Source organism: Oreochromis niloticus, linkage group LG22 (genome assembly GCF_001858045.2).
Source record: "Oreochromis niloticus isolate F11D_XX linkage group LG22, O_niloticus_UMD_NMBU, whole genome shotgun sequence".
Classification (NCBI taxonomy): Eukaryota; Metazoa; Chordata; class Actinopteri; order Cichliformes; family Cichlidae; genus Oreochromis; species Oreochromis niloticus.
The window spans coordinates 8,656,046-8,682,254 of NC_031985.2; the positions used below are offsets into that span (position 1 = coordinate 8,656,046).

At 35.9% G+C, this 26,209-nt stretch overlaps 4 protein-coding genes across 7 annotated transcripts in view; all 4 read right to left on the reverse strand.

Annotated features, from left to right (window-relative positions):
* Positions 1 to 8,232, reverse strand: part of LOC109194531 (class I histocompatibility antigen, F10 alpha chain) — a 44,355-nt gene extending 36,123 nt beyond the window's left edge. The window contains exons 1-7 of the mRNA XM_025902434.1: positions 8,052 to 8,232; positions 6,762 to 7,022; positions 4,950 to 5,228; positions 4,245 to 4,547; positions 3,627 to 3,767; positions 3,357 to 3,374; positions 3,118 to 3,162 (exon numbers count right to left, since the gene is read on the reverse strand). Of these exons, the coding sequence (XP_025758219.1) occupies positions 3,118 to 3,162; positions 3,357 to 3,374; positions 3,627 to 3,767; positions 4,245 to 4,547; positions 4,950 to 5,228; positions 6,762 to 7,022; positions 8,052 to 8,097 (1,093 nt within the window). The 5' untranslated portion in view covers positions 8,098 to 8,232. The remainder of the gene's footprint in view (positions 1 to 3,117; positions 3,163 to 3,356; positions 3,375 to 3,626; positions 3,768 to 4,244; positions 4,548 to 4,949; positions 5,229 to 6,761; positions 7,023 to 8,051) is intronic.
* LOC100698385 (class I histocompatibility antigen, F10 alpha chain) overlaps positions 1 to 26,209 on the reverse strand; it is a 127,230-nt gene that overhangs the window by 87,208 nt on the left and 13,813 nt on the right. The window contains exons 3-8 of one of the 4 annotated variants that reach the window (XM_019350691.2): positions 25,500 to 25,778; positions 24,438 to 24,740; positions 23,850 to 23,945; positions 22,977 to 22,994; positions 22,746 to 22,805; positions 22,301 to 22,393 (exon numbers count right to left, since the gene is read on the reverse strand). The exons of 2 other annotated variants lie outside the window; for them this stretch is intronic. In XM_019350691.2, coding sequence (XP_019206236.1) covers positions 22,353 to 22,393; positions 22,746 to 22,805; positions 22,977 to 22,994; positions 23,850 to 23,945; positions 24,438 to 24,740; positions 25,500 to 25,778 — 797 coding nt within the window. In that variant the 3' untranslated portion in view covers positions 22,301 to 22,352. Of the gene's footprint in view, positions 1 to 22,300; positions 22,394 to 22,745; positions 22,806 to 22,976; positions 22,995 to 23,849; positions 23,946 to 24,437; positions 24,741 to 25,499; positions 25,779 to 26,209 lie in introns of those variants that run through there. One more of the 4 variants, XM_019350692.2, reaches the window with a different exon arrangement.
* Positions 1 to 26,209, reverse strand: part of LOC112841703 (major histocompatibility complex class I-related gene protein) — a 103,871-nt gene that overhangs the window by 52,210 nt on the left and 25,452 nt on the right. The gene's annotated exons all lie outside the window — the stretch shown is intronic.
* The window catches only part of LOC102078978 (class I histocompatibility antigen, F10 alpha chain), a 97,491-nt gene that overhangs the window by 37,501 nt on the left and 33,781 nt on the right, over positions 1 to 26,209 (reverse strand). The gene's annotated exons all lie outside the window — the stretch shown is intronic.

The following is a 26,209-nucleotide window of genomic DNA, read 5'->3' on the forward strand; positions in this document are numbered from 1 at the left end:
CCGCATGTTTTTCTGACACACACCGGTAGATAGCTGCTCTCTGTTGTAGCTGCACGTTAGCCAAGACCAAACAACTCAGTTATTATTTCCACATCGAGCGGCGCTAGCCACGCTAGCTAGTTAGCCGGCAACATCGTCAGATATAATATGGGATGTTTTGACAAAACGAGCAGATATTTGAAGTTTACACACCTACATTCTCGCCTGAAAATATCTTAAAAGTTCATTTTGTGACCTAGAAACACGAATAAAGACGTTTAAAACGAAGAGGTGTCCGCCATTGTTGAACTCGGCAGAGGCGTGCTATGCATTATGGGATATTGAGTTTAAAAACAAGCATACAGATTTCGGCCGTACTACTCCCGGTATACCACTAGAGAGAGCCAACCCACCACAAATAAAGTCTGTTTCTATGGAAATTGGCCTAAATTTGCACTAAAATCTAAATATTTCAAAAACTATAAAAGTCATGAACACCAAAAGTGTATACCATACTAGTCCAGCTCCAGCCGCACAAAATGATCTAACATATGTAACCCTATTGTCAAAACTGTTAGGCAGAGAGGCGCGGGAAAATTTTCACTAAAATATTAATATTTAAAAAACTATAATAGTTATAAACACCAAAAGTCATAGCACACCATTCCTGATCCAGCCGCACAAAATGAGGTAACATATATGAAGCTTGTCTCAAAACTGCGGGGCGAGATTCGCTGCAAAATTTCAGGCGGAAACTGGAGAATAATAATAATAATAATAATAATAATAATAATAATAATAAATCCGACGAATAGTAATATGTGTGCCTCTTGGCATAGGCACACATAATAATAATAATAATAAATCCGACGAATAGTAATATGTGTGCCTCTTGTCATAGGCACACATAATAATAATAAATCCGAGGAATAGTAATATGTGTGCCTCTTGGCATAGGCACACATAATAATAATAATAAATCCGACGAATAGTAATATGTGTGCCTCTTGGCATAGGCACACATAATAAGAATAATAAATCCGACGAATAGTAATATGTGTGCCTCTTGGCATAGGCACACATAATAATGGTAAAACACACTCAGACCCAACACTGAGGAAAATAAACACAAAATTCCTACAGATGTAGTTTTTCTTCTTCTGGATCATCTTTACTTACTTATTATTGTATAAAAAAGACCAACAGTAGAAAATTATACTTAAAAAATTTAAATTGTTCTTTTTATTATTTTTCAGTGTTTTTATTTATGTAGTTTTATTTGCATGTGTTTATGTTATTGTTATGTTATTATTGTTATAGTTGTGGTTGTTGTTATTAATGAATTAATTATTTAATTTTTTAAAATTCTGTTCTTAATGTTAAGCACTTTGGTCAGGACTTGCTGTTTTAATGCACTTTATAAATAAAGTTAGTTTGGCTAAAAAGTAACTTTTTGCACAGAAAAATAGTAATTCTCTTTTTTTTCTATGACATAAAAGTAAAAATTTGGTTCCTTTGTGTTGTTTGAGGTCTTTTGTGTATGTTTCAGTCAGAAGTTGGTCATGGCTGGAATAAAAAAAAAAAGTCCACTTCCATTACAGCAGAAATGTTTTCTCAGGAGTTCAGTGATGCAGAATCCTCATGAAGTGAAGTTAGTCCAGTGTTCAAACTGTCTCCTGTTCAGAGAAAGATTCAGCTTTCATTAACGAGGAACGAATGAAAAATTCTTCATGCATCAGCAAATGCAGTCAGTGTGAAAAATGAAGGATTTCTTAAATGCATCCAGTACAACACAAAGATGTGGTACATGTGATGTGTTCAGAGACGTCAGTTACCTTTGTTCCAGATTTCATTCTTTGTCAGAATTACTCTAAAGAAAAAAACATTCAGGTCAAAAACTCAACATGATGGAAGAGCTGTCACACACACTGGGCCATGACCATCTCCACACAAACATTCTTCGTCCATCATGTCACTAGTGATACAGTTTAACTAGTTACTTGTTTCTCTGTAAAAATCTGTTACACGGCCTTGTTATTCATCATATATGAGGTTTTAGTGGAAGCCACTGTTTCTTACTAAGATAAGAAACAGCAACTGGAGAGATGTGCACTGTCATAAAAATGTCTAGTTTGTTATATCTAGATCTCTGCCAGTGGTTGCATGTTCAGCATGTATGTTGCTCCCTCTGAGGATGTTGTTTCATTTAGATAAGAGCATTTAAAATCCAAAAACAATCGACTGTAGGAGAAGAAACGTGTGATATGAAGGCGATGGCAGGTTTATACCTGAAATCTACAGCTGGTGAGTCAGACCAGCTGAACAGTTCAGAAATGTTTTAAATAATTCAAAATGCATCAAAGTATAAAAATCCATGAGTAAAAACATGCAGGACCACACAGAGATTAAGGCTGTGTGTCACAGAGAGCCTGTACGTACTTGTCATCAGCTCAGTTTTGCAGGTTATGTCTGAAGAACCATCTGAAGAAGATTTTGAATCTGAGGAGGAAAAATACAGAATAATTAAAAATATGAAGCTAAAAGAAACAAATCATATGATCTGTTGATGTTGATGATAGTGTTAAATACAAACAGCATGAACACAAACACAGACAGGAGGGGAAAGTTTTCTCAGTTGCAGGAGGGTTTATGGTTCTGTTTCTGTCACTTGAATAGTTTAACTTTGAAAAATATGTTAGCACTGTTTCATTGTGTAGGTCAGAACTATCTTGGAAAATCTGCAGTGCTTATAAAATGTATTTATGTGAGCACAACAGAAATCTCAGTTAGTGAACATGGAGGAGCTGCTGAGGTAAGAAGTTTATTGGGGCAACATCCTGGCCATGGAAGAAGAAGAATGAAGATGTGCATTGATTCACAGAGCTGGTTTGTTACTGTAGAATATTACTGAACATAGTGGGGCCGTCTATGTTTCCAAGGTACTTGTTTTTTAGTACTGATGCTTTAATTGCTTTGTTCTGTTTAGTGCTGTGTAACTATGAACAGCAACTATTTTAACGGACTATATGAACACACGTTCTACTTTGATGTTTACAAATATTAAAAAATAAATCCACTACATTACAATTTTTATGAGGACACAAACAAATCCTCCAATCCAAGTACACACAGACACACCTGAAGGGCTCCTTTCAGGATCATTTTCAGGTGACGTCTTCATGTCTAGAAAAAAAGAAAAAAAGAAAAATCAAGATATCAAAACCAGCTGAGCTGCTCTGTAGTGATGCTGTCATTCATTTCCAACACACTGCTTTGTTTCCATGTATTTAATTTTAGTCTCTAATTCACATTCAGTGAAACACATTTTTATGTGAACAGAAATCTGCTCAAAAGGCCTAAATGGAAAATTTACTTACAAGGTTTAGAAGAATTAGCTGTAAATAAAAAAAGAATCAAATGTCAGACATCACAGCTGTAAATACAAAAACACTGATCCCTACACCACTAACTAGCTTTACAGTGCTCTCTATGTTACTTTACCTTTTACTTTATTTACCACTGGTTCCTTCTATACTATGATAATACTGTTACAGTATCATCACTCTGACCTGAAGCTTGTTTTAATTTGCAACCTGGTAAAACACTAAAAATACTAAGATCATATTTGGACACTTTGGTTCACTCACCAGTTTTCTTTTTGTAAATAATGAATCCGATTAGTGCAACAACAGCAAGAACAAGAGCAGCAGTGACAATGGGTACGCTGATGGGGACGGCAGTGGGGCTGGAGCTGGGGCTGATCGTGATGTTGGGCACTTCTGTCGAGGCTAAAAACAAACAAACGAAAAAACAAAGAAGAAGAACAGTAAATGACTGATTTATTTATTTTAAATATTGTTTTGTAAAAAAGAAATACACTAAAATATTTTGTTCAATGATTGACAAAAAATGTTGAATAAAGATAAAGACAAAACTGTCATTTTTGTCCTTAACGTCTTTAACTTCTTTGACTTATACTAATACTAAACTAATATTATAAAAAAATCCAAACATTTAAAGTGTCAGTGCTACAACTGCAAACCATGATTGATTAGTTAGTAATAAATAAAAATTATTTGTGTTTGTGGGTTTTTTCCTGTTTTAGACTGTTTATATATGATGTGTCATATGAGGAGGTCCATTGTGGGCAATAAAATGAGTAAAATGACATTTTGAAAATAAAGTCAATATTTTATGACACCCATCAGCTCAAACACAAAACAATACAAACAACACATCTTCATCATTTCTGATTATATTCTTACCTTCATTTGTCCTGATCACTGTTTTGTCCAGTTTGGTGACGATGTCCTCGTTCATAACAGAGAACTGAAACACACAGTCGTACCTCCTCCAGTCTTCAGCTGGAACAGATCTCAGATCCAGGTTAACACTCATCTGGAAGGTCCCATCATTGTTGGTGAGGATCTCTCCTATCTCCACACCCTCATGAGTCTCCTCTCCATCTTTCCTCCACATCATCTCGGCTCTGTCAGGGTAGAAACCTGTAGCGTGGCAGCTGATGGCAGAGGAGGAAGACTTCTGAAGGAGAGACACTGAAGGAAGAACTGGAGAGTAAAGAAAAACACTGTTCACAGTTTCTGTATTAACAGCATGCTAACTTATCATTTCTGTTTGAATGCCTTAGACACACATATTAATGTACCAGTACCATGTAAAGTCTATTTAAAAAAATGAAGGATATTACAGAGTCGAATAATGAAATAAGAAAAATATTTGAAGGGAGGGGGAAACCGTTGTATAAGGCTGAAGTGATGGTTTTGAAATTTAACGAATAAATACATTTTGATTATTGTTAAAAAAAAAACACATAAGATTAGCAGACAGAGAGGAAGAGAGAAAATACACTGAACTTAACTGTGTTGGTCATAAAAAAGTTGTATTACTTCATAAAAATTAGGTAAATTATCACTCTAAGTCTGGTCATGTGATTGGTCATGTGATTGTACCTGTTCTCAGTAAAGAGCTCCTCCCATAGTTCAGATACTTCTTCACCCACTCAGGACAAATCTGAGTGTAATAGTTCTTCACACTGGTTAAAAAAGCTTTGTTACTGTTCAGCTTGTGTTTGGTCACCACAGCCTGTTGTTTAGGAGCGACCCACGTCTCTGTCTGCAGGTCAAATGTTATGAAGTCTTCTCCATCATAACCAAACTGCTCATATCCGTCCACCTCATTCGTCTCATCGTCCCATTCACAGCCGTACATCCGCTGGACAATGTGAACACCTGAAAGAGGAACAGAGACGAAGGCGATAGTGAGTCAGAGTGAGATCCAGCATCGTTTCACATTAACACAGAGACACCAGTCACCAGAGACTAAAATACCTGACCTGAACCCACTGCTGTAGGACAACACAGTGTGGATTCAACACAGCTTCCACAGAAGGAGGGTTTCAGGACAGAGAAGCCTGTTCAGCAGTGAGTTGCTACAACTGGTTTCAATAAACATAATAATAAATATCCTGAAAGACAAGCTATGTAAGATGTGAGCTCAGTACAAATGCTGTTTTCAAAATGTTAAATGAAGGAGAGAAAAACGCCATTTGACTTCACAATTCTTCATTTCTTCTTCCTCTTTCGGTCACTCTCTTTAAGGGTCGCCACAGCAGATCCTCCTTCTCTACATCCATGAACCTCCCCCAAGGTCTTTCTCTTCCCAGCTCCATATTCAACATCCAAACCATCTCAGCCTTGCCACTTGGTCACTCCCAATAAAATCATCATCAGCTCTGTTACCTCCAACTCGGTGCCTTCATCTCCACACCGTGCATCGCAGCAGGTCTCAATACCATCTTGTAAACCTTCCCTTTCACTCTTGCTTCTGTCTTTATGCAACAGATCACACCCTGCACCTCTCCAGTGCACTGCCTGCTACTTTGGATGGTTGACCTCAGGTATTTAAATTAATAATCATCACTATTTCTGCTTCTTGCATCCTCTCTCTAACACTGTTCTCCCTGTCATATACACACATGTACTCTGTGTTGCTTCTACTGATTTTCATTTCTCTTCTCACCAGTGCATAACCCCTTCCTTTCCACCTGCTTCCTGCTCTCACTACAGATCACATCACCGTCTGCAAACATCATAGTCCATGGAGACTTCAGTCTGACCTCATCTGTTAACCTGTCCATCCCCATTACAAACATGAGGGGGTTCACAGCAGATCCATGATGTAATCCCACCCCCACCTTGAACCCAACTGTCACTCCAACCACACACACCACTGTCCAGATACATGTCCTGTGCCACCCTCACATACTTCTCTGCCATCCCTGAGTTTCTCGTGCAGCACCACAGTTCATCTTTTGACAACTTATCATATGCTTTCTTTGCAACACCTTCTGACCTCCTCTAAACTTTTCCATCAACACTGCAAGAAAGCATCACATCTGTGGTGCTTTCTCAGCATGAAGCCATACTGCTGCTTCCCCATTCCCCAGACGTTAAGCAGTCTGGTTAAAAAGTCCACTGCTCTCTCTCCTAAACATCCTCATAACTCCACAGGGATGTTATCTGGACAAACTCTCTCTCCACTCTTCATCCTCTTACAGCTGCCCTCACATCTTCTTTACTCATCCCCTGCACTCTGCCTCCATCTGCCCTTTACATTCATTACGAGTCATCCTGTATTTAAATCTTTTTAATCTGAATGAAGTATTTTTGAAGTGTATGTATGCAAATCTGTTTACAAGTAAAATAAATGCTGAAAACATTAACATCAAATATCAGTAAAAAACCAAGAAAATATAAACAAACCTCCAGTCTGGTTGAAGCGCTGCTTTGCAATTTCAATGTTGGCTTTGAACACCTGCTGGGCACTTACAAAGCCCCCAGTCTCTCTCTCCCAGTACTGCTCATCTATATTTCTGTTCATCCAGTCCTGTTTGGACACAGTTTTCATGGTGTTGCTGTCAAACTGAAGAATCTGAACTTCATCAACCATCCCAACAACCACGAACTCTGGGAAGTTTGGGACTTGAGAGGATGCAGTGTAGAAATACTTCAGAGAGTGCTTCACTGGAAGAAATGTTTAATGTAGTGAGACACGGTTTTAAAAATCACAGTATTTTCAAAATTTAAAAAAATATAGTGTGTCTGCTCTATAAATACAAAAATAGATTTATGAATCAATGTTTTATCTTTTCTGATCATCTTATATTAAAAACTTTTACAATTCGTTTTGTAAAAACTGGTGTTTGTAGGTCATTTTGATTTGATTATATTTTCATTTTGCATCAGTAATGATTTACAGTCCTTATTATGGCATTAACCCGACCAAAGGCTGCCAATGAATTCATTTTTTTTTTAGTATTGTGCAGATTACAACTGTCCCCCCCCCTTTTTGCTTATATTACACTTCTATACCTTACACCATAAAACATTATGAGCAGCTTAAATTTTTCTTCTTCTACAATTAGAAATTTAATTTCAACAAAAAATAATTTGTAATCCAACACTCATTTAGGTTTTGATGTTTGTAGCTGTTTGTAGGCTTTCTGCAAACAGCTACAAACATCAGGGACCCAAACCGGCCTGTTCTCCCTCCAGCATCTGGAAAGAGGTGACGGAGCATCAGCTGCAGAACCAGCAGGATGCTGGAAGACTTCTTTGCACAAACTGTGAGACTGATAAATGGACTGTAGCCCCTCCCTCTACAATCCATAAACACACACTTAATCGGATCTAATTTAATCCCTCTCTGTGAAGGGACTGCTGCTAGCTGAATCAATGTGATTATTTACACTTGAGTTTGCTCAATGTCTCTGCAAGCTGCTGCGTCATTGCTATTTATCCTTATTTTAGATTTGTTATTACTGTATTTTTTTGTTTTGTTTTACTGATCATTGTACTGTAGAGGCTGGTGAGAAGCAACATTTTGTTGAAGCCTGTGTATTTCTGTTAAAAAAACCCACAAACAACCCTGCGAAATAAAAATAAACCTTGAATCTTGAATATATACAAGCCGAGAGTCTATTTACAGCAACACCTGAGCCACCTGAGAGCAACACTATCTCTAAAGAACAGTTTCATTTTTATGAAGCTTACCTGCAGACACAGACACAGACGCAGCCCAGTAAAGAAGTAGCATCATAAACGTCCTAATTTTCAATTCAAAACTTGCAGTATAAGAAGAAAAAAATTAATACAACCGTTTATTGTTTTAATTTTGCCACAAAATGAAACTACTGCCTCTGAGTCCGCACGCGCAGTGACTCCTCTCTGACCAATAGGAATTCAAAGCTGGATGCGCCTCACCAGTAACCAGGCAAAATGAGAGAACCGAGGCCTTTACTAATTTAGCGCGTAATCTGTGACTATGATTAGAGACCTAAAGTGACGTAGGGATTAAAGACACATACAAATCATGTATATTTGTGTCACAGCTGTTATCACATATTTTCTGGAGTTATTTGTACTTAATCATATTCTTACTAATGCCATTTTGAAAGTAGTTTAAATTATGCTCATGTTTACACAACTATGCAATTAACCTTGAGTTCCCAGAGCAATCCAGATACAATTATTCATCCACCCACAAATTTAGCTTGCAACCTATTCCACCTGATTTGGGACAAGAGATAAGGTACACCCTAACAGGTCTCGCCCAGAGAGAGAGAAAGAGCAAACCACACACTCTCACATCCACACCTATGCTTCATTTAATCACCAGTTAACCTAAAATACACGTTTTTGGACTATGGGATCAAGTCAAAGTGAAAGAAGTGTAAAAGAATTGTTCCACAAACTAGTATCCCACATTATACCAAAGTGAAAACAGGTTTTTACAGGTAAAAGTCTTGCAGTCAAAATCACACTTAAATAAAAGTCACGAACCACCAACATAAGTAAAAGATTTATATTTATCATAAATTAAGTTGTAAGAGGTTATTGATTTGTAAGCAGTATTAATACTGCGTTATGTGGTTGAGGTCCACCAAATACAGTTCAGCAGTTTAAAGCTTGGCAAACCACCGGGGTCATCCAGCTCTGTGTAACCTGAGAGTTTGTGACATGAAAGCCTGCACACTGAAAACATGAGAAGAGGTCAAGATCAGATACTGCTGACTCTTTAACTAGAACATACTCAGAGGTTTCAGGTGCAGGTGTCATGTGTTTGTAACTGTTGTATTTCATGAGCTTATAATATGATTTAAATTCCAGAAAAGTCAATAAAGCTGTCAAATATAAAAACCAAAGCAAAAAAGAAAAGATTTTATTTCTAAAATATTGGGATAGACAGACCAGAGAAAAACATGCAGTGATGAAAAACGTACACACTTAATAACTTGGGTAAGGTTAGACACTAAATGCTGCAATGTGAGGAGAAAGCAGTCAGAGTAAAGGTGCCCAATATTCAGAGATTCTCATATTTTATCTCAGAAAAGCAGCAAAGTAACCAGTTTAACCAGATTACAGAGGTTGTTTTCAGCGTTATAACGTGACGATGATGAATTAGAGCTTTAATTATGTAGAGAAAATGAGCAGGTTTTTAAGATGAATTCAGAGAACGTGAAATGTCAAAGAACAAATGAGCAAATGATCCCAAGTGAATCCTAAGTGAATGATCCAATTTAGCTTCCAGCAACATCACATCTTTTAAATTTGAGATTTGCCTCTTTATCTTTTAATTTGTCTGCATATGTAAACTTACAACTTCTGTCATTCAATAATTTCTGCTGTCTTTAAAGTGGGAAGAAGTATATTGTGTTTCTGACATGCTTTTCACACCAGAACAAAGGAATCCGCCTAAAATCAGACAGAGCTCTGATGCATTTCCTGTTTTTATTTTGAGAGGTTATAAAAACACAACACACCTCAGGTTGTGTTTCTTTGTGACCCTCCTAAACTTCGATTCACACAGCATCACCCTCACACAGATACATGCTGCTGTGTGTTGTCACTGTGACACACCCAGCTGATGCTCTTCTGGTGTGACTTACAAACAACAAATGACATATGTTGAAGCTCCAGTGGAAAGCCTCAGCAAATCTGATCATTCACGGTGTTAGAGCGCCGCCACTGGACTCAAACAGCTCTCCATCTGTGCCGCTTACTGAGAAACCACGTGATGACTCTGCTAGGTTTCGTTTTTGCCACAATATCCAATTTAAAAAAACATTTCTATTCATCTCTCTCTCGCTTTCATTAATAAGATTTGGATTTTTGAGATGTGGGTCAGCAGCTGAATTCAGTGGGTGGTGGTAATACACCTGACTGTAACAAAGAAGGAAAAAAATATGTCTGTTTATTGTTTAGACTCCGCCACAGTGAAAATGAAACTGCCGCATGCGCAGTAGCTCCTCTCTGACCAATAGGAATTCAAAGCTGGCTGCATCTTAACAGTAACCAGGCAAAAAAAGGGAACTAAGGTTTTCTTTGGAAAGTGAAACTTATCAGGCAGAATGACCTCAGAAACAAAGAGCTAGTGGTGTGTAGTCTGTGGGCTCTGTGTCTTTAACCACTACGTCACTGTAGGCCGTCTATTTATACTTAATCACATTCTTACTAAATAAATTTTAAAAGTAATTTAAATTATGCTCATGTTTACACTCATATACAAATAACTTCCCCAAGTAATCCAGATACAATTATTCATCCGCCACAAATTCATCTGGAAACCTACTCCAGCCAAATCAGCTGTGTGTCCTTCTCTTTCTGCAACGTTGCTGCAACGATAAAATAATGAAACGATCAATTCCTAAAATCAGAAATGTTGAATTTTATTTAAAAAAACAAAACAAATAAAAAGGCAATATTTAAGTATTATTGTCTAAATCGAAGGGCTACAGACTGAATATTATGTATTTACATATAAAAATTAAAATATAATGTTGGATTTTAAGACTTTCTGTTATTTCTGTTTCTCTTGTCCTCATCTGACCTCTGCCCTCACAGACTCTTTCTCATAACTTGCTGCCTCTCATATGAACTCACTTCAAGTTATAATCCCACTGTTCATAAATAATCCACTCATTCTGCACATAAACCTGTCTAAGCATCAAAGACTATCATTAAGCTCTGCTGCAGGACTAGCTTTCTCCACAATGTGCTGCTGGGTTTGGTTTGTCAGATGTTGCCATCTAGCAATGGGATTGTAGTACTGCTGAATATAAAAGTAAGTTTTGTCTTTAAGTGTATTTCAGTCAACTAAGTTGTGTTTTCTTACCCCTCCCAATGCAATTGCATAATGCTAGTACGGTGGCTGCTACAGGACAAACTAGTTTTATTCAGCGAAGACTAAAATCATGAAACTGCCTCCATCTGGCAGCAGAGCTCTCTGCTGACAAACAGGCCATCTCTGACTGTGAATGTGCTGCCTCTTGTTGTTAGAACTGAAGAAGAGGTGAAAACGACTAAAATCACTAAAAACTCACACAGACTTAGAATTGGAGAAAAAGGAAAGCAGCAGTGAATAAAGAAATAGACAGCAATGTTTTTGGATATAGAAAATAAAACATATGATATGCTGTGGAAATAGTGACTATTTATTAAACTTTAAAAAATAGGTGTAAAAGCTAGATTATTTAATTGGGACGAGACCTTCTAGACAAAAGATGAATAAGAGTTTGTATAAATGGTAAGCAATCTAATAACTGAGAATGGAACTCCTCAGGGCAGAGTGATTGAGCCATTAGTAATTTTAATTAAGGTTAAATATATCTTTGATCAAATTCCTAGGCATATAGGAAAGTCAGCTTTTGCAGATGATACAGTCATCTGTAAGAGAGGAGGAAGTGTGCAGACTGTTTAAAAGCAGCTGCAAGAAGCAGTTAAGCAGGTACAAATATGGACTACTACATGAGGATTTCAGCTCTCCATAGAAAATAAAACAAAATGGTTTATTTAAACAGGAAACATATAAGCAAAGATTGTTTTATCTGTCATTTAAAGTTTTAGGCGTGCACTTTGATGTAACGCTTACATGAACACAGCATGTTAACAGGACTGAGAAGAAAATGTAAAAAGAATTTAACCTCCTAGGACCTGCCGTCCACATATGTGGACATCACATTTTGGGTTATTTAGACCAAAATACTCAATTTTGCCCTACAAGGGCCTGATATCCACTTACGAGGACATTATACTGCTACTGTTCTATCAAAATTTTAAACGAATATCCTCATATGTGGCTCTGATTTTTCTTAAAAACAAAAATAAGGTAAAAAAAAAAAATCTGGTAATTCTTTGTTTTTACATTCATCGGGCCCCAATATGCCCAAATACCAAAGAGAAATTGAAAATGCATGTCGTGGAAGAGTTCGGGTCTTAGGAGGTTAAATATAATGCAGTGGTGGGGACACAATGCGAATCACAAAAGGCAATTCTAAAAAATGTATATGCAAGTTTGGAATCATGGAGCTGTAGCATATGTGTCAGCATTGTGTTATTATCTGTTTGTATTGAGGCGCAATTGGCTTTGCAGCATTTAGCTGAACTGAGCAGAGTATAGACGTCTACACTTCAGTATTTTTTCTGTGAGCTGTCACTAGTGGCACTAGTTAGATGATGTGCTGTGATCATGAGCCGTTTCTCTTTTGCTTTCCCATCATTCTGGTATAACCATTAGTTTATCTGTCCAATGATTTATTTATTTTATTTTCTACATATCTGTGCATGCTGTTTTAGATGTTTTCTGGGAAAGTCTTCCTTTTCTTGAGTGAAACCAGTGTTTTGTACCTTGTTGTAAACCCTCTGTATTTACATTAATGAATTACATTAATGGTTCTCTTGACTGCAGACAACAACAATAATCTACCTAACTCATCAAGTGTTATTGGCTTGGTTAGATGTTTTGAGGTTATTGCATTCATTCACTTTAGTTGTCTTCTGTGGTCTTTCAGGCCTTTTGATGTTGACGAGCTGTTCAGTGCATTCATTCTTTTTAATAACGCACCAGATTGTTGATTCGAACACTTGTACATTGTTGCTCTCTCTGAAATGTTTATCTGGGTTTCTCTCCATAACTTGCACTAAAATCACTTTGGGCTTTACAGTGACTTGCAAAAGTATTCGGCCCCCTTGAACTTTTCCACATTTTGTCACATTACAGCCACAAACATGAATCAATTTTATTGGAATTCCACGTGAAAGACCAATACAAAGTGGTGTACACATGAGAAGTGGAACGAAAATCATACATGATTCCAAACATTTGTTTTACAAATAAATAACTGAAAAGTGGGGTGTGCGTAATTCCTGATCACTTCCATGATTTTTCTTCATAAATCTATGGTTGTTTGAATCAACAATTTCAGTTAAATATATCATACAGCATAATAACACAATGATATTTGAGAAGTGAAATGAAGTTTTTAGGATTTACAGAAAGTGTGCAATAGTTACTTAAACAAAATTAGGCAGGTACATAAATTTGGGCACCCTTATTGTTTTATTGATTTAAATACCTTTAGAACTGATTATTAGAACACAAAGTTTGTTTGGTAAGCTCATTGACCCTTGACCTACATACACAAAGTTTGTTTGGTGAATCCAATCATGAGAGAGGGTATTTATGACTGCCAATTGCAAGTCTTTCTTCTCTTTGCATCTTCTCTGAAGAGTGGCAACATGGGAGCCTCAAAACAACTCTCAAATGACCTGAAAACAAGGATTGTTCAACATCATGGTTTAGGGGAAGTATACAAAAAGCTATCGCAGAGATTTCAGCTGTTAGCTTCCACTGTGGGGAACATAGTGAGGAAATGGGAGACCACAGGCACAGTTCTAGTTAAGGCCGGAAGTGACAGGTCAAGAAGAATCTTAGATAAGCAGAGGCAAAGGATGGTGAGAACAGTCACAGTCAGCCCACAGACCAGCTCCAAAGACCTGCAACATCATCTTGCTGCAGATGGTGTCACTGTGCATCGTTCAACTATTAAGCGCACTTTGCACAAGGAGATGCTGTATGGGAGAGTAATGCAGAAGAAGCCTTTTCTGTGCACATGCCACAAACAGAGTCGTTTGAGGTTTGCTAAAGCACATTTGGACAAGCCAGGTTCGTTTTCGTCTAAGGCATTCATGCAGAGGAACAAGTACAATGTTCTGAAATGGCCATCTCAGTCCCCAGACCTGAATATTATTGAAAATCTGTGGTGTGACTTAAAGCGGACTGTCCATGCTGGGAAACCATCAAACCTGACTGAACTGCAGATGTTTTGTAGAATCCAGACTCTCATTGGAAGCTATAGGAAGCATTTAGAGGCTGTTATTTCTGCAAAAGGAGGATCTACTAAATATTGATGTAATATTTCTGTTGGGGTGCCCAAATTTATGCACCTGCCTAATTTAGTTTAAGTAACTATTGCACACTTTCTGTAAATCCTATAAACTTCTTTTCACTTCTCAAATATCATCATGTTTGTCTGCTGTATGATATATTTAACTGAAATTGCTGATCCAAACAACCAATGATTTATGAAGAAAAATCATGGAAATTATCAGGGGTGCCCAAACTTTTGCATCCCACTGTACTAACAGCTAATATCACATCTTTACCACAGATAAACTCAAAATCAGGTATTTACATTTATTGTTTGTTTGATTTTTTATTAATCCCAGTTGAACTGAGCAAAGTGGCTAAACAACAAGGTATGCTACATGACCTAATGGATGAAATAAAACAACTAAAAAACTTGATAAAGGAGAAGGACAAGAAAATAGATGACTTGGAACAGCGACTCGAGGACCTTGAACAGTACACAAGAATGGATGACTTAGTCATAAGTGGACTGGAGACGCAACACCGAACCTACGCCAGAGTAACAGCTGGCGGAGGTAAAGACGGTGAAGATGCCCTGGTAGAGGAGCTGCAAACGCTTGAACAGCAAGTGATAAAATTCCTTCAAACGAAGAATGTAAGTATTCAGAGCCATCATATCGCAGCATGCCACACGCTCCCCAGAAAAGACAGTAAAACAAAGCCAGCAATTATTCTTCGGTTTGTGAGTCGCAAAACAAAGATTGAGTTACTGAAACAGGGAAAGAAGCTAAAAGGGACCGGTGTGTATTTAAATGAACATTTAACGAAAAAGACTGCTGAAATTGCAAGACAGGCACGCAGCCTGAGAAAACAAAATAAGATACAAGCGACATGGACGAGGAACTGCAAAGTAATGATAAGACTAAATGGCAATCCAGAAGAAGCGAAAGTTGTGATGATAAGAGAACTCAAAGACTTAGAGCAATATAAATAATCAGGAATCTGCTATGGAATCTATTGGAAAAGTGACGATTGGATAATGAACAATGGGTATGGAAAGTGTTTCTGGCCTTATGGCTCAAAAAACAATGGAAAAAACAACAACAAAAACACATAAATGACAAGTTTGGACACAGATTATAGGTTTCCATTCAGAGATATTGAAGAGGAAGACTTTGATTATGAGAAGGACTGTCAAGGAGGTTATTTTGCCACACACGCTGAGAAGATGAACTTCAAAATGTTTAACTATGCAGAGCACAACATGCATGACCCTGAAACTAACATTGACCCAGATAACCACTTCTACAATAACAATAATAGTACTTGTGAGTACTATACAGATGACCAATTTAATATGAATATTAAAATGGCAAATGCATTGTCGGTCATACATTTCAATAGTAGAAGCCTGTATAAAATTTTTTCTAAAATTACGGAATGTTTAAGTAAGTTAAAAAAGTTTAATATAATTGCAATATCAGAAACATGGCTCGATAATGAGAAAGTTAGTGAAATGGGACTGGAAGGATACGAATTATTTACAATGAACAGGGTGAATAAAAAAGGAGGCGGTGTTGCTTTATATGTAGATAAAGTTTTGAAATGTAGTCTGATTGAATGTATGTCAAGCATCATAGATGACGTATTGGAATGTGTTACTATTGAAATCCATGTTGAAAAAGCTAGCAATATAATTATAAGTTGCATCTATAGGACACCAGGATCATGCCTTGAGACATTCAATGAAAAACTTGCTATGTTTAGCAACCTAAATGATAAAAAAGTGCAAATAATTTGTGGTGATTTTAATATAGATTTGCTAAACCCAAATGGACATCAGAAAACAACAGATTTCATCAATACAATGTATAGTAACTGCCTTTTCCCTGTAATTATAAAACCAAGTAGAATAACAATTGATACAGCTACATTGATAGATAATATATTCACAAATAAAATTGACCATGAAATAGTAGGTGGACTTCTTATAACTGATATAAGCGATCATCTTCCTGTTTTTGCAATTTTTCAAAATTATTTTGGGATTAAAACTAAAAAAATGAATCAAACATTTGATATGATACGACATAGAACAACAAGAGCCATTGCTGCCCTCCAGGTGGACTTAAAGGAACACAATTGGAATGAGGTTTTTGCAAATGAAGATTCAAGTAGTGCATATGATGCATTCCTATCAACTGTAATTTTACTATATGAAAAACATTGTCCTTTAATGAAAATCACTAGAAAGCATCACAGATCAAATAAGCCATGGATCACAAAGGGGATAGAAGATGCATGTAAAATGAAAAATAATCTATATAAGAGATTCATAAAACTGAGGACAAAAGATGCTGAAATAAAGTACAAGTTATATAAAAATAGATTAGTAAATATTATAAGAACAAGTAAGAAAGAATATTACCAAACATTACTGGAGCAAAATAGAAGTAACACACAAGAAACATGGAGGATATTAAATAGCATAATCAAAAAGGGCTCAAAAAATAAGAATTATCCAGACTATTTTAAAAAAGATAAAGATATTGTGCTTGATAAAACTAAAGACATTGTAAATGAATTTAATGATTTCTTTGTAAATGTTGGCTTTAATTTAGCAAAAGAAATTCCAGAGTCAAGAAATAATAACGACCTAAATAAACATATTACTCAAAATGTGTCCTCCATGTTTATTGGTGCTGTAACTCATAGAGAAATAATTAACATTGTGAAGACATTTAAAAATAAAAAGTCCACCGACTGTTTTGGTATTGACATGAAATTAGTTAAGAGTATTATAGAATATATAGTGCAACCTTTCGCATACATTTGTAATCTGTCCTTTCGAACTGGTGTGTTTCCCTCACTAATGAAAATAGCAAAAGTTATTCCAATCCATAAAAACGGAGAGAGATGTCAGTTTACCAATTACAGGCCAATATCACTACTCCCACAGTTCTCAAAAATTTTAGAAAAGTTATTTGTTAATAGACTTGATAAATATATAGAGAAGCATAATCTCCTAAGTGATTACCAATATGGCTTTAGAGTGAAAAGGTCCACTTCGATGGCAGTGATGGAACTTGTAGAAGGGATATCTAATGCAATAGATAATAAGGAATATACTGTTGGTGCTTTTATAGACTTACAAAAGGCGTTTGATACAATTGATCATTCTATATTAATGAATAAACTAGAGAGATATGGCATAAGAGGGATAGCATATAAGTGGATGAAAAGTTACCTGGATGACAGATATCAATATGTCGAAATCAATAATGTAAAATCTAAGCAGTTGAAGGTAACTTGTGGTGTTCCTCAGGGCTCTGTGCTGGGCCCTAAATTATTCATATTATATATAAATGACATATGTAGTGTTTCCAAACTGTTAAAATGTGTATTGTTCGCTGATGATACCACTCTGTATTGCTCAGGTAAAGACCTAGAACAGCTTCTGACTACAGCGGAAAAGGAGTTAAATATATTAAAAAACTGGTTTGATGTAAATAAGTTATCGTTAAATATAAAGAAAACAAAATTGATTATTTTTGGCACTAGACAAATGAAAAATATATCTAAAATCAGGGTTAATGGAATTGAAATTGAAAGAGTGTATGAAAATAAATTTCTTGGAGTGATAATTGATGATAAGCTGAGCTGGAAGTCTCATATAAATCATGTGACAACAAAAATGTCAAAAAACATTGCTATTCTCTACAAAACAAAGCATGTCCTGAACAAAAAATCATTATACACACTTTAATGTTCTCTGTTGCTTCCATATATGACTTATTGTCTGGAGATATGGGGTAATGCATATAAAACAAATACTCTTCCTGTTTTCAAGTTACAAAAAAGAGCTATAAGAATTATAAATCAATCAAACTATATAGAACCAACTAACATTTTGTTTATTAATCTGAATACCCTAAAATTTTATGATTTAGTCGAATATAAAATGGCACAGATAATGTATAAAGCACAAAATAACTTGCTTTGCCGCAGTATTCAGAAGCTGTTTAAAGTCAGAGAGAGTCAATATGACTTAAGGGGAACAGATGTCTTTAAAAAAAACAAGATAAGGACAAGCATAAAGCAGAGATGTGTTTCTGTTAGAGGAGTTAACCTGTGGAATAGTTATGACAGTGATTTAAAAAGGTGTAGTTCATTTTCCTTGTTTAAAAACATGTTTAAAAATAGAGTATTAGAAAAATATATTAATCAAGAATGAAAGAGCAAAAATAATAATTCTGAAACTCTTGATTGTTTTGCTTTGATGTAGTTAGCTAAGGTGGAAAGTTTTTTGTTTTTGTTTGTTTGTTTGTTTGTTTTTGCTTTGCTTTGTTTTATTCTTTGCTTCGAGCCCTGTGTACAGGAGCTGCATGCAAAAGATTTTTTGTTAAAAGGGTTGGCATAATAAGCAAATGCTTCAGCCAATACCTTTTGATTAGCCTTGTCTCATGATTTTTTGCTTTGTGGTAATCTTTATTTTGTATTCTGTATTCACTGAGATATTTAAATGCTAATCAATAAAATCAATCAATCAAAAAAACTCCATCTGAGAAATACACTGGGATGAGATGGAGTTAAACCAAGAAGCGAGCTCTATATGTAGTACTAAAGCAGACACAGATTTTGCTTTTTTTAAATAGTGACCTCAGGCTGAAAAATCCTATCCAATCAGAACTGACCCGAGTGGTTTTACAGAGAGTTTTGTCAGTAAGCACTGACACATTATTACACTTCCTGACATTCTGGATGAAAAGTGTTTGAATTAAGTCATGTGAGATGAAAAATGAGACCTCAGAATATAAAGTACTTTCTAATTTTGTAGATTTTTACAGTTTCTTTTCCTTAAATATTAAAATATTGTTCCAGGCAAGGTCATCATCTTTGATACTTCAACATTTAAGCATAATGTAGATTTATCTACAGAAATTTTTTTCTTAGATAATTTTAAAAAGTTTCTTTCAGAGTACAAATAAAATTTTTTTTGATTATAATAAATGTTTTAATTTCTAATATAGCTGCTTTTTTGTTGCAAAAGATTTTGTTAGCCAGAATAATTTAGAGTTTACAGAGACTAAAAATAAGAGTAAAAATGTTTTCCAGTGCTTTAAGAATAATTTTTTAAAGCTTTGGTGCAGCTCACTGTGCTCAGGGTTTTTTTTTGTCATTCAGCTTTTGGATTTAGTTTCTCCTGGACAGCCTTAAACTCAGAAACACATACTAATCTAACCTGACAGTTTTACTAACATTAAACATAATACTACCATTTTTGAAATAAACACCTTTTAAATCTCACATTGGAGTTCAGAGCACATGGAAATTAGTTTTGCTTGTAGGACGAAGGAGCATTTAACTCAAAATATAAATAATTTCGCAGCACTTATTGTCCTCTCATGTTTTGAATGTGCAAAGTCTGTTTCTGAATGAATTATATATGTAATATATATGTAAAGCATAAATACATATAAATGTAAACTTCACAGGACTAAATCTGAATCATTAAATTGTTATCAGTTTGCTTTTTGTTTACAATCATATTTATTAATACTGTGGATCTACTGGCTTAAAGGGTTCAGTGTAGATTTTCTGCTAAACTATCAGCAACTAAAATAATCTGAGACATGTAGCTGAGAGCATCTCAAGCCTTACACTGTTAAAACACCAAACAGTGGCTATAGATGTAACACCATTTGGTTTTAAGAAGCCTTGATTATTAATGTTTGGCAAACATTATTTCAAAATCTCTGCACTAACAGTTCTTTTAAACTCCGTCAAAACTGGCTGGCGGTCATGTGTCAGTTCAAACAAAATGGCATTGAGACTGGAATTAAATTTTGCCATCAACTGGTAGTCTTTATTAAATAAAGTATGAGTTTACGTGCCAACACACGCCAAAGAACCCAACCCCTCTAAAAATAACTGGCTTCCTTTTATACTCTACCTGATTCAGGTAACCATTCTGGAATAGCACAAGTCTATAAAGTGTGGTGTTCCCAAAAGGTTGATTCTGTTCATCTGGATGTAGAGTTTTCAGTGGGAGAAACATTTCGTCACTCATCCAAGTGACTTCCTCAGCCTCAGCTGACTGCAGGTTTCCCCAATCTTATAAACAGTACATTTGCACAATAGCTGAAACCAGCCCACTGAATGAACACTGGGCTGTGAGGTCAGTTCCTTCATCATATGCAAATTGTCAAGTCTAGTGTTGGTAAACCAAATGAAAAAAATAAACATCCACAAAAGCAAACATCAAACCACAATACAATACAACACACACACACACACACACACACACACACACACACACACACACAATACCTTTGTTACAAGGACACTTAATGGACTGGAGCTGGCATCATTACACCTAAGCTTACTGAGCTACTATCACAAGTTAAATTGTAGCTAATCCAGTAATATTTGGGCTGTATTCATGAAACTTTAGCCAAGTGTACATTTTATTTTAAAAAAAGTCACAGAAATTTGGATTATTTGGGACTTTATTGAAAAGCAAAAGTACAAAAAGGAGAGAAAGAGCAATGCAGTTTTACTGCTATATAAACAGAAACACACCCACCAATGTGTTAAAAACATAACCCACACAACCCTCCAGAGTCTCAACTTGAACTAAACTCTAAAATCAAAAACACTCAAAACACATCTTAAATCAAACAACAGAGAATAAACATAATCTTCATTAATTAAGAAATAAATCAGATATAAAGTAAAATCTTTTAAGGTCTCCTGGAATTCAACACAAGTTTGTCTTTTAAATCAAATTTTAAGTAAATTTACAAGATTTAGAAATATATTATTATGATTCCTTTATCACTGAGAGTGAGGGAATCTCAGCATTCATGAGTGATCCAATAATTTACAAGAAAACCCCAGAAACACTAAACTAATATATGTTTGAGTGAAGATGAACATACAAAGGTTTAATTATGATTGTATTGAGACTGCTGTGATGCTTCCATTGTTTCATATTGTTTTTATTGTGTTTTACGTCTCTCCAGGTGGTCACATCTTTGTTAGATCTTTTTTTTTTAAATTGCCTTTTTTTTTTAACTGAAAACAACATATTCAGAATAATTTAATGCCACCATTATGATGTATATGTTAAGATAAGATAAAACTTTATTAATCCCTCGGGTGGGTTCCTCTGGGAAATTCGGTGGGCATGATTAAAGTCTCCAGATATAATAATGAAAGCCTCTGGGTTTTGTGTATGAAGTCTTGCTGTGACTGTGTGTATTTTCTCACAGGCAGCTGCTGCGTCGGCCCTCGGAGGGATGTAAACACACACAGATCACATGACTGAACTCCCGAGGTAGATAATATGGCCGCAAGCTAACAGCTAGCAGCTCCAGGTCCGGACGGCATACCGAAACTTTAACGGAGACGTGTCCAGGGTTGCAGTATCTGTTATTAACGTAGACAATGAGTCCCCCACCTCTGCTTTTCCCGCTGGCCTGCGTGTCCCTATCGGCTCTCACGGATGTGAAACCGCAGAGGTCTACGTTAGCCTGTGGTGTTAGCTCGGTTAGCCAAGATAAACAAACTGCACTCACGGTATAGTCGGTGGTTGTTCAGAGCACACAGTTCGTCCATTTTATTCTGTAGCGAGTTCACGTTGCCCATTATCACTGTCGGGATTGATGGTTTGAATCGCCTCCGGTGATCCGCTTTCCTCGCTCCAGCCTTGCAGCCTCTGTAGCTCCTCTTTATCTCAGCCGGGATGTTGTGTCGCATGCCGGTCTGTGTCTCTGTGTTTAGTGCCAGCAGCTCCGCTCTCGAATAGATGAAGGAGCTGGTTCCAGAAGTTTTAAAAAGTGCATTATCCATCTTGTATCGCTATATCTAAGAGGTATAAGTAGAACTAGAGGAAGGTGAAATAAAGTTTGAAAGCCTAGTCTAAAAAAAGTTAAAGAAATGATGCTGTGTTGCAGAGCTACTTGGAAAGGCTGCCGTCACTCCAGCGCCATCTTGTTATATATATGTTAAACATTTGCCAACTCATTTTCAAACTCCTTTCCATTAAATCTTGACTAATAAGCATCTGCAACTATATTTTAGATTTTAGATCTTTTTAACAGATTTTATGATGTGAACAATCAACGAATTCAATGAATTCCAGTTTATGTAGAAGAATGAGCTGACACGTCTTCTCTCAGGTTCTCTGTAGAGATAAAAAAAAGAAAATAAATGTTAGGATTAATCAAATCCACAAATAACCTATTTACAGTTTCATTAAGATCTAAAATTCTGATTCAATCGAGTATTTACTTCATATGTTTCTGAATGGAATTAACACATTTGTTTTAATTTTGTTAAATCATTTTATGAAACGTTATAATATATATATAATATATTATATTATGTTGAAAGCATCTTTCTCTTCATATGATTTAAAGTTATACTAAAGCACTTCTTTTGGATATATTTAAACAGGAGATTTTACTACAGCCACTATTTTACATTAGTTTTAAAAAGAAAGCTAAAACATGAGACACAAATATGAAGTAACTCACTGTGTGCAGAGCTGTTTGTGGTTTCGGCTTGAGGAAGCATTGGCTCCTGGCTCTCTGCAGCTGTACGTCAGAAACACAATGTTAGTCCACATCCTGCTCTCATGTGTCACTTTTACAACAATCGAACACAACAGGAAACAGCCCTGAAAGACTGTTTAGATTAAAGTACAGAAACCCTTTTTAATTTAGTGTGGACAAGAGATTAGAGAAAAGGGACAAAGTTTAACTTACGAGATAGGGGACGTTTCTCTGAAATAAAAAGGAAAAAATACATCATTTTAATAATTTGTTATAAATGTTAACACAATTTTTTTCATGTATTATACAAGGCAGGAAACATAATTTCATATTTTCATTTTGTAATCTGGACCAAAGCATTAATTTAATTTGTAAAATTAAAAACATAGACACCGGGCTTACTCACTAACATGTTTATAGATATGTTGTGACCTTGCACCCAAAATGTGCTCATGTTAAATTTATAAGTAAAGCGACTGAAGGTGGAGAACGTACACATTTCTAATGCAGGTAAAGGTGTACCTTAGGATGTGTTTGTTTGGCAGAGTTGATGGTTAAGAAAAGAGAAACAATGTTTGGGTTTCAATAACTGAGTTGGTGGTTATTTTGTTCCCTGACAACCAAACTGTAGCTCAGGTGTAAAAAAACAAAACAAAAACAAAAAAACCACAAAGACAGAAAGAAAAATGATGCAGAAAAAAGTGAATAACAGACAAGAAGAAAAAGTGAAGTAACTGGACAAAAACCTACAAGTGGGATAATGCAGAGAAATGAAGGGGCAAGTTATGAAACACAACAAGCATGATTGATGAATATCATTGTAATATACTGAGGATTTAAAAGAGTCTGATCATCCTGCTGGCAGAGAAAGTGTTAAAATACTTTAATATTAACCTGAAGACTCAGCTTACACTGCTTTTGGTTGTTACCTGTTTAATCCTGTGTGCATTGTTTGTTTTCTTTTGAAAACTGTTAATAATGACTTCAATTAAGTCATATTACTCTTACTATCATTATTATTGTTTGCACTATGTCATCATTGTTGTTTGCATTATACAAGAAAAATCCAGGAAGTTTGTTTCTCACCCGTCCTCTTTTTGTAAATAATGAATGCGATCACAGCGATGGCAGCAAGAACAACCACAGCAACAACAACAGGGATGATCAGGGAGAAGGAACTTCCTGTGGATCACAGAACAAACAAAAGGTGAGAACAAAAAATTTCCAATCAGATAACAATCATGTACAATAGCTTTGTTTATGGTCACTACATATTTGTCTCACTAATTTTTGTTTTCATTTCAACAATAAAAGTTCTGCCATTAAATTTAATTTCAATACATTGCCAATAAATTTGTACATAGCAATGTTTCAAAATATACATTTTCCCCCATTTACTATTTAATCTTCTAAAACTGTCCATTAGTCAGATAATCAGTGGCCACACATGAACATGTTTTATATTCATCAATGTTCAGCAAGGAAAAAATGTGGTGGAAAAACACAACTTGGTCTAAACTGATTTAGGCCTTAAAATTATTCTGACAGAAGCTGACAGAAAGAAAATCTAAGCAAACAAACTTTCTCATCCAACATGAACCACAGGGCTATTGCAGTAATTCAAGTGTGTGTTTCCCATGTTTATCACTCATCTGATCCTGATTCCAGACTCACCTTCATTGGTCTTGATCTCTGATTTGTCCAGTCTGGTGACGATGTCCTCGTTCACACCAGAGAGCTGAAACACACATCTGTATCTGTGCCAGTCTTCAGGTTTGACTGATGAGACATCCAGGTCAACACTCATCTGGAAGGTCCCGTCATTGTTGGTGAGAATCTCTCCTTTGTTCACACCCTCATGAAGCTCCACTCCATCTTTTTTCCAGACCATCTCGGCTCTGTTAGGATAGAAACCTGTAGCATGGCAGGTGACTGAGGAGGAGGAAGACTTCTGGAGGAGAGACACTGAGGGACGAACTGGAGAGATATTAAAATTATCATAAGGAGTGAGAAGGATTAGAAATGAGTATATCAGAGCTAAAACTGTGGAAGATGATCTGCTATGACGACCAGGAGCAACTTTAAAAGATTATTATTATTATTATTATTGTTAAAACCATACCAATTTCTTTTGATGTGATGTAGTTTATAAAATTAAATTACATTTAAAAAATGTGTCAAAATGCCACGCGAAGTGCAATTATATTAACCCTTTCACACACAGGGGTCACTACAGTGGACAACTACTCAAAGGCTGTTTTCTTGTATTTGTGTCAGTGTTGATGGTAAACTTGCACATAAACCACTACATTGGACACTGATGAGTCACTCCATGCCTTGCAGGGTTATAGTTGTTATAGTTGTTACATATATTGTTATACTGTTATAAAAATATTTTAAAAATATATTTAAAAAATATATTTTTGTTATGTTATAGTTTTTACACAGTGTATATTAATTATTCATTTGTCAAATTCATAAATGTTTGTTGTACAACTAAGTGGACATGTAAAAATACTCTTTGAAAATGAAAAGTATATGTTTAAAAAAGTAGTTCAAAGAAGTTCAAAAATCTTTTTTTCATGCCTTAAGATGAATAAAAATACTCAAGAAAAAAAAGCCCTGATTGAGGTTTTCATAATTCATGCATGAAAAGGTTAATTTAATATCATATTAAGTAATAAACTGAGACATATAACTTTTGGTTAACAATCTAATTCTGGTCATAGATTTTACCTGTTCTCATCAGAGAGCTCCTCCCATAGTTCACATACTTCTTCAGCCACTCAGGACAAATCTGGGTGAAGTAGTTCTTATACTGAGCAGTCAGAGCCCAGTCATGATCCAACTTGTTTTTGGTGATGGCAGCCTGTTCTTTTGGAGCGACCCACATCTGGTCCTTCAGGTCAAAGCTTATGAAGTCCTCTCCATCATAACCAAACTGCATATATCCATTCACTTCACCTGTTTCATCATCCCATTCACAGCCGTGCATCGTCTGGAAAATGTGAACACCTGACAGAAAAACAGAGACAAAGACTGCAGTGAACCAGAGAGAGATTGCACTAAAGTCTTATACTGACACAGAGACATGATCAACATATAGAGGATCTACATTTATGGCTGCTTTTGTCTCAGTGGAAGATTTTTAAAACCAATCATCATTAACAATGTAGATTTTAGAAAAAGACACTGGAAAAAAAACAGAATTCATTTTCTCCCGTTAGCACATCTACGTCCTGCCTGCAGAGATATCACTGCACAGTTTATCTCTGCTGTTGTAGGTGGAGCAACTTCCTGTGAGCTGCAGGATCAAACAAACACACTAAGCTGGATCCTGAGCAGCCGACACAGATCCTGATTCTAGATTTACTTTCCATCCTCTGAAACTCTGCAGCCGTCATCAGTCCAACAAAATCCTTCCTGTGAGAAACTAAACACCAGAC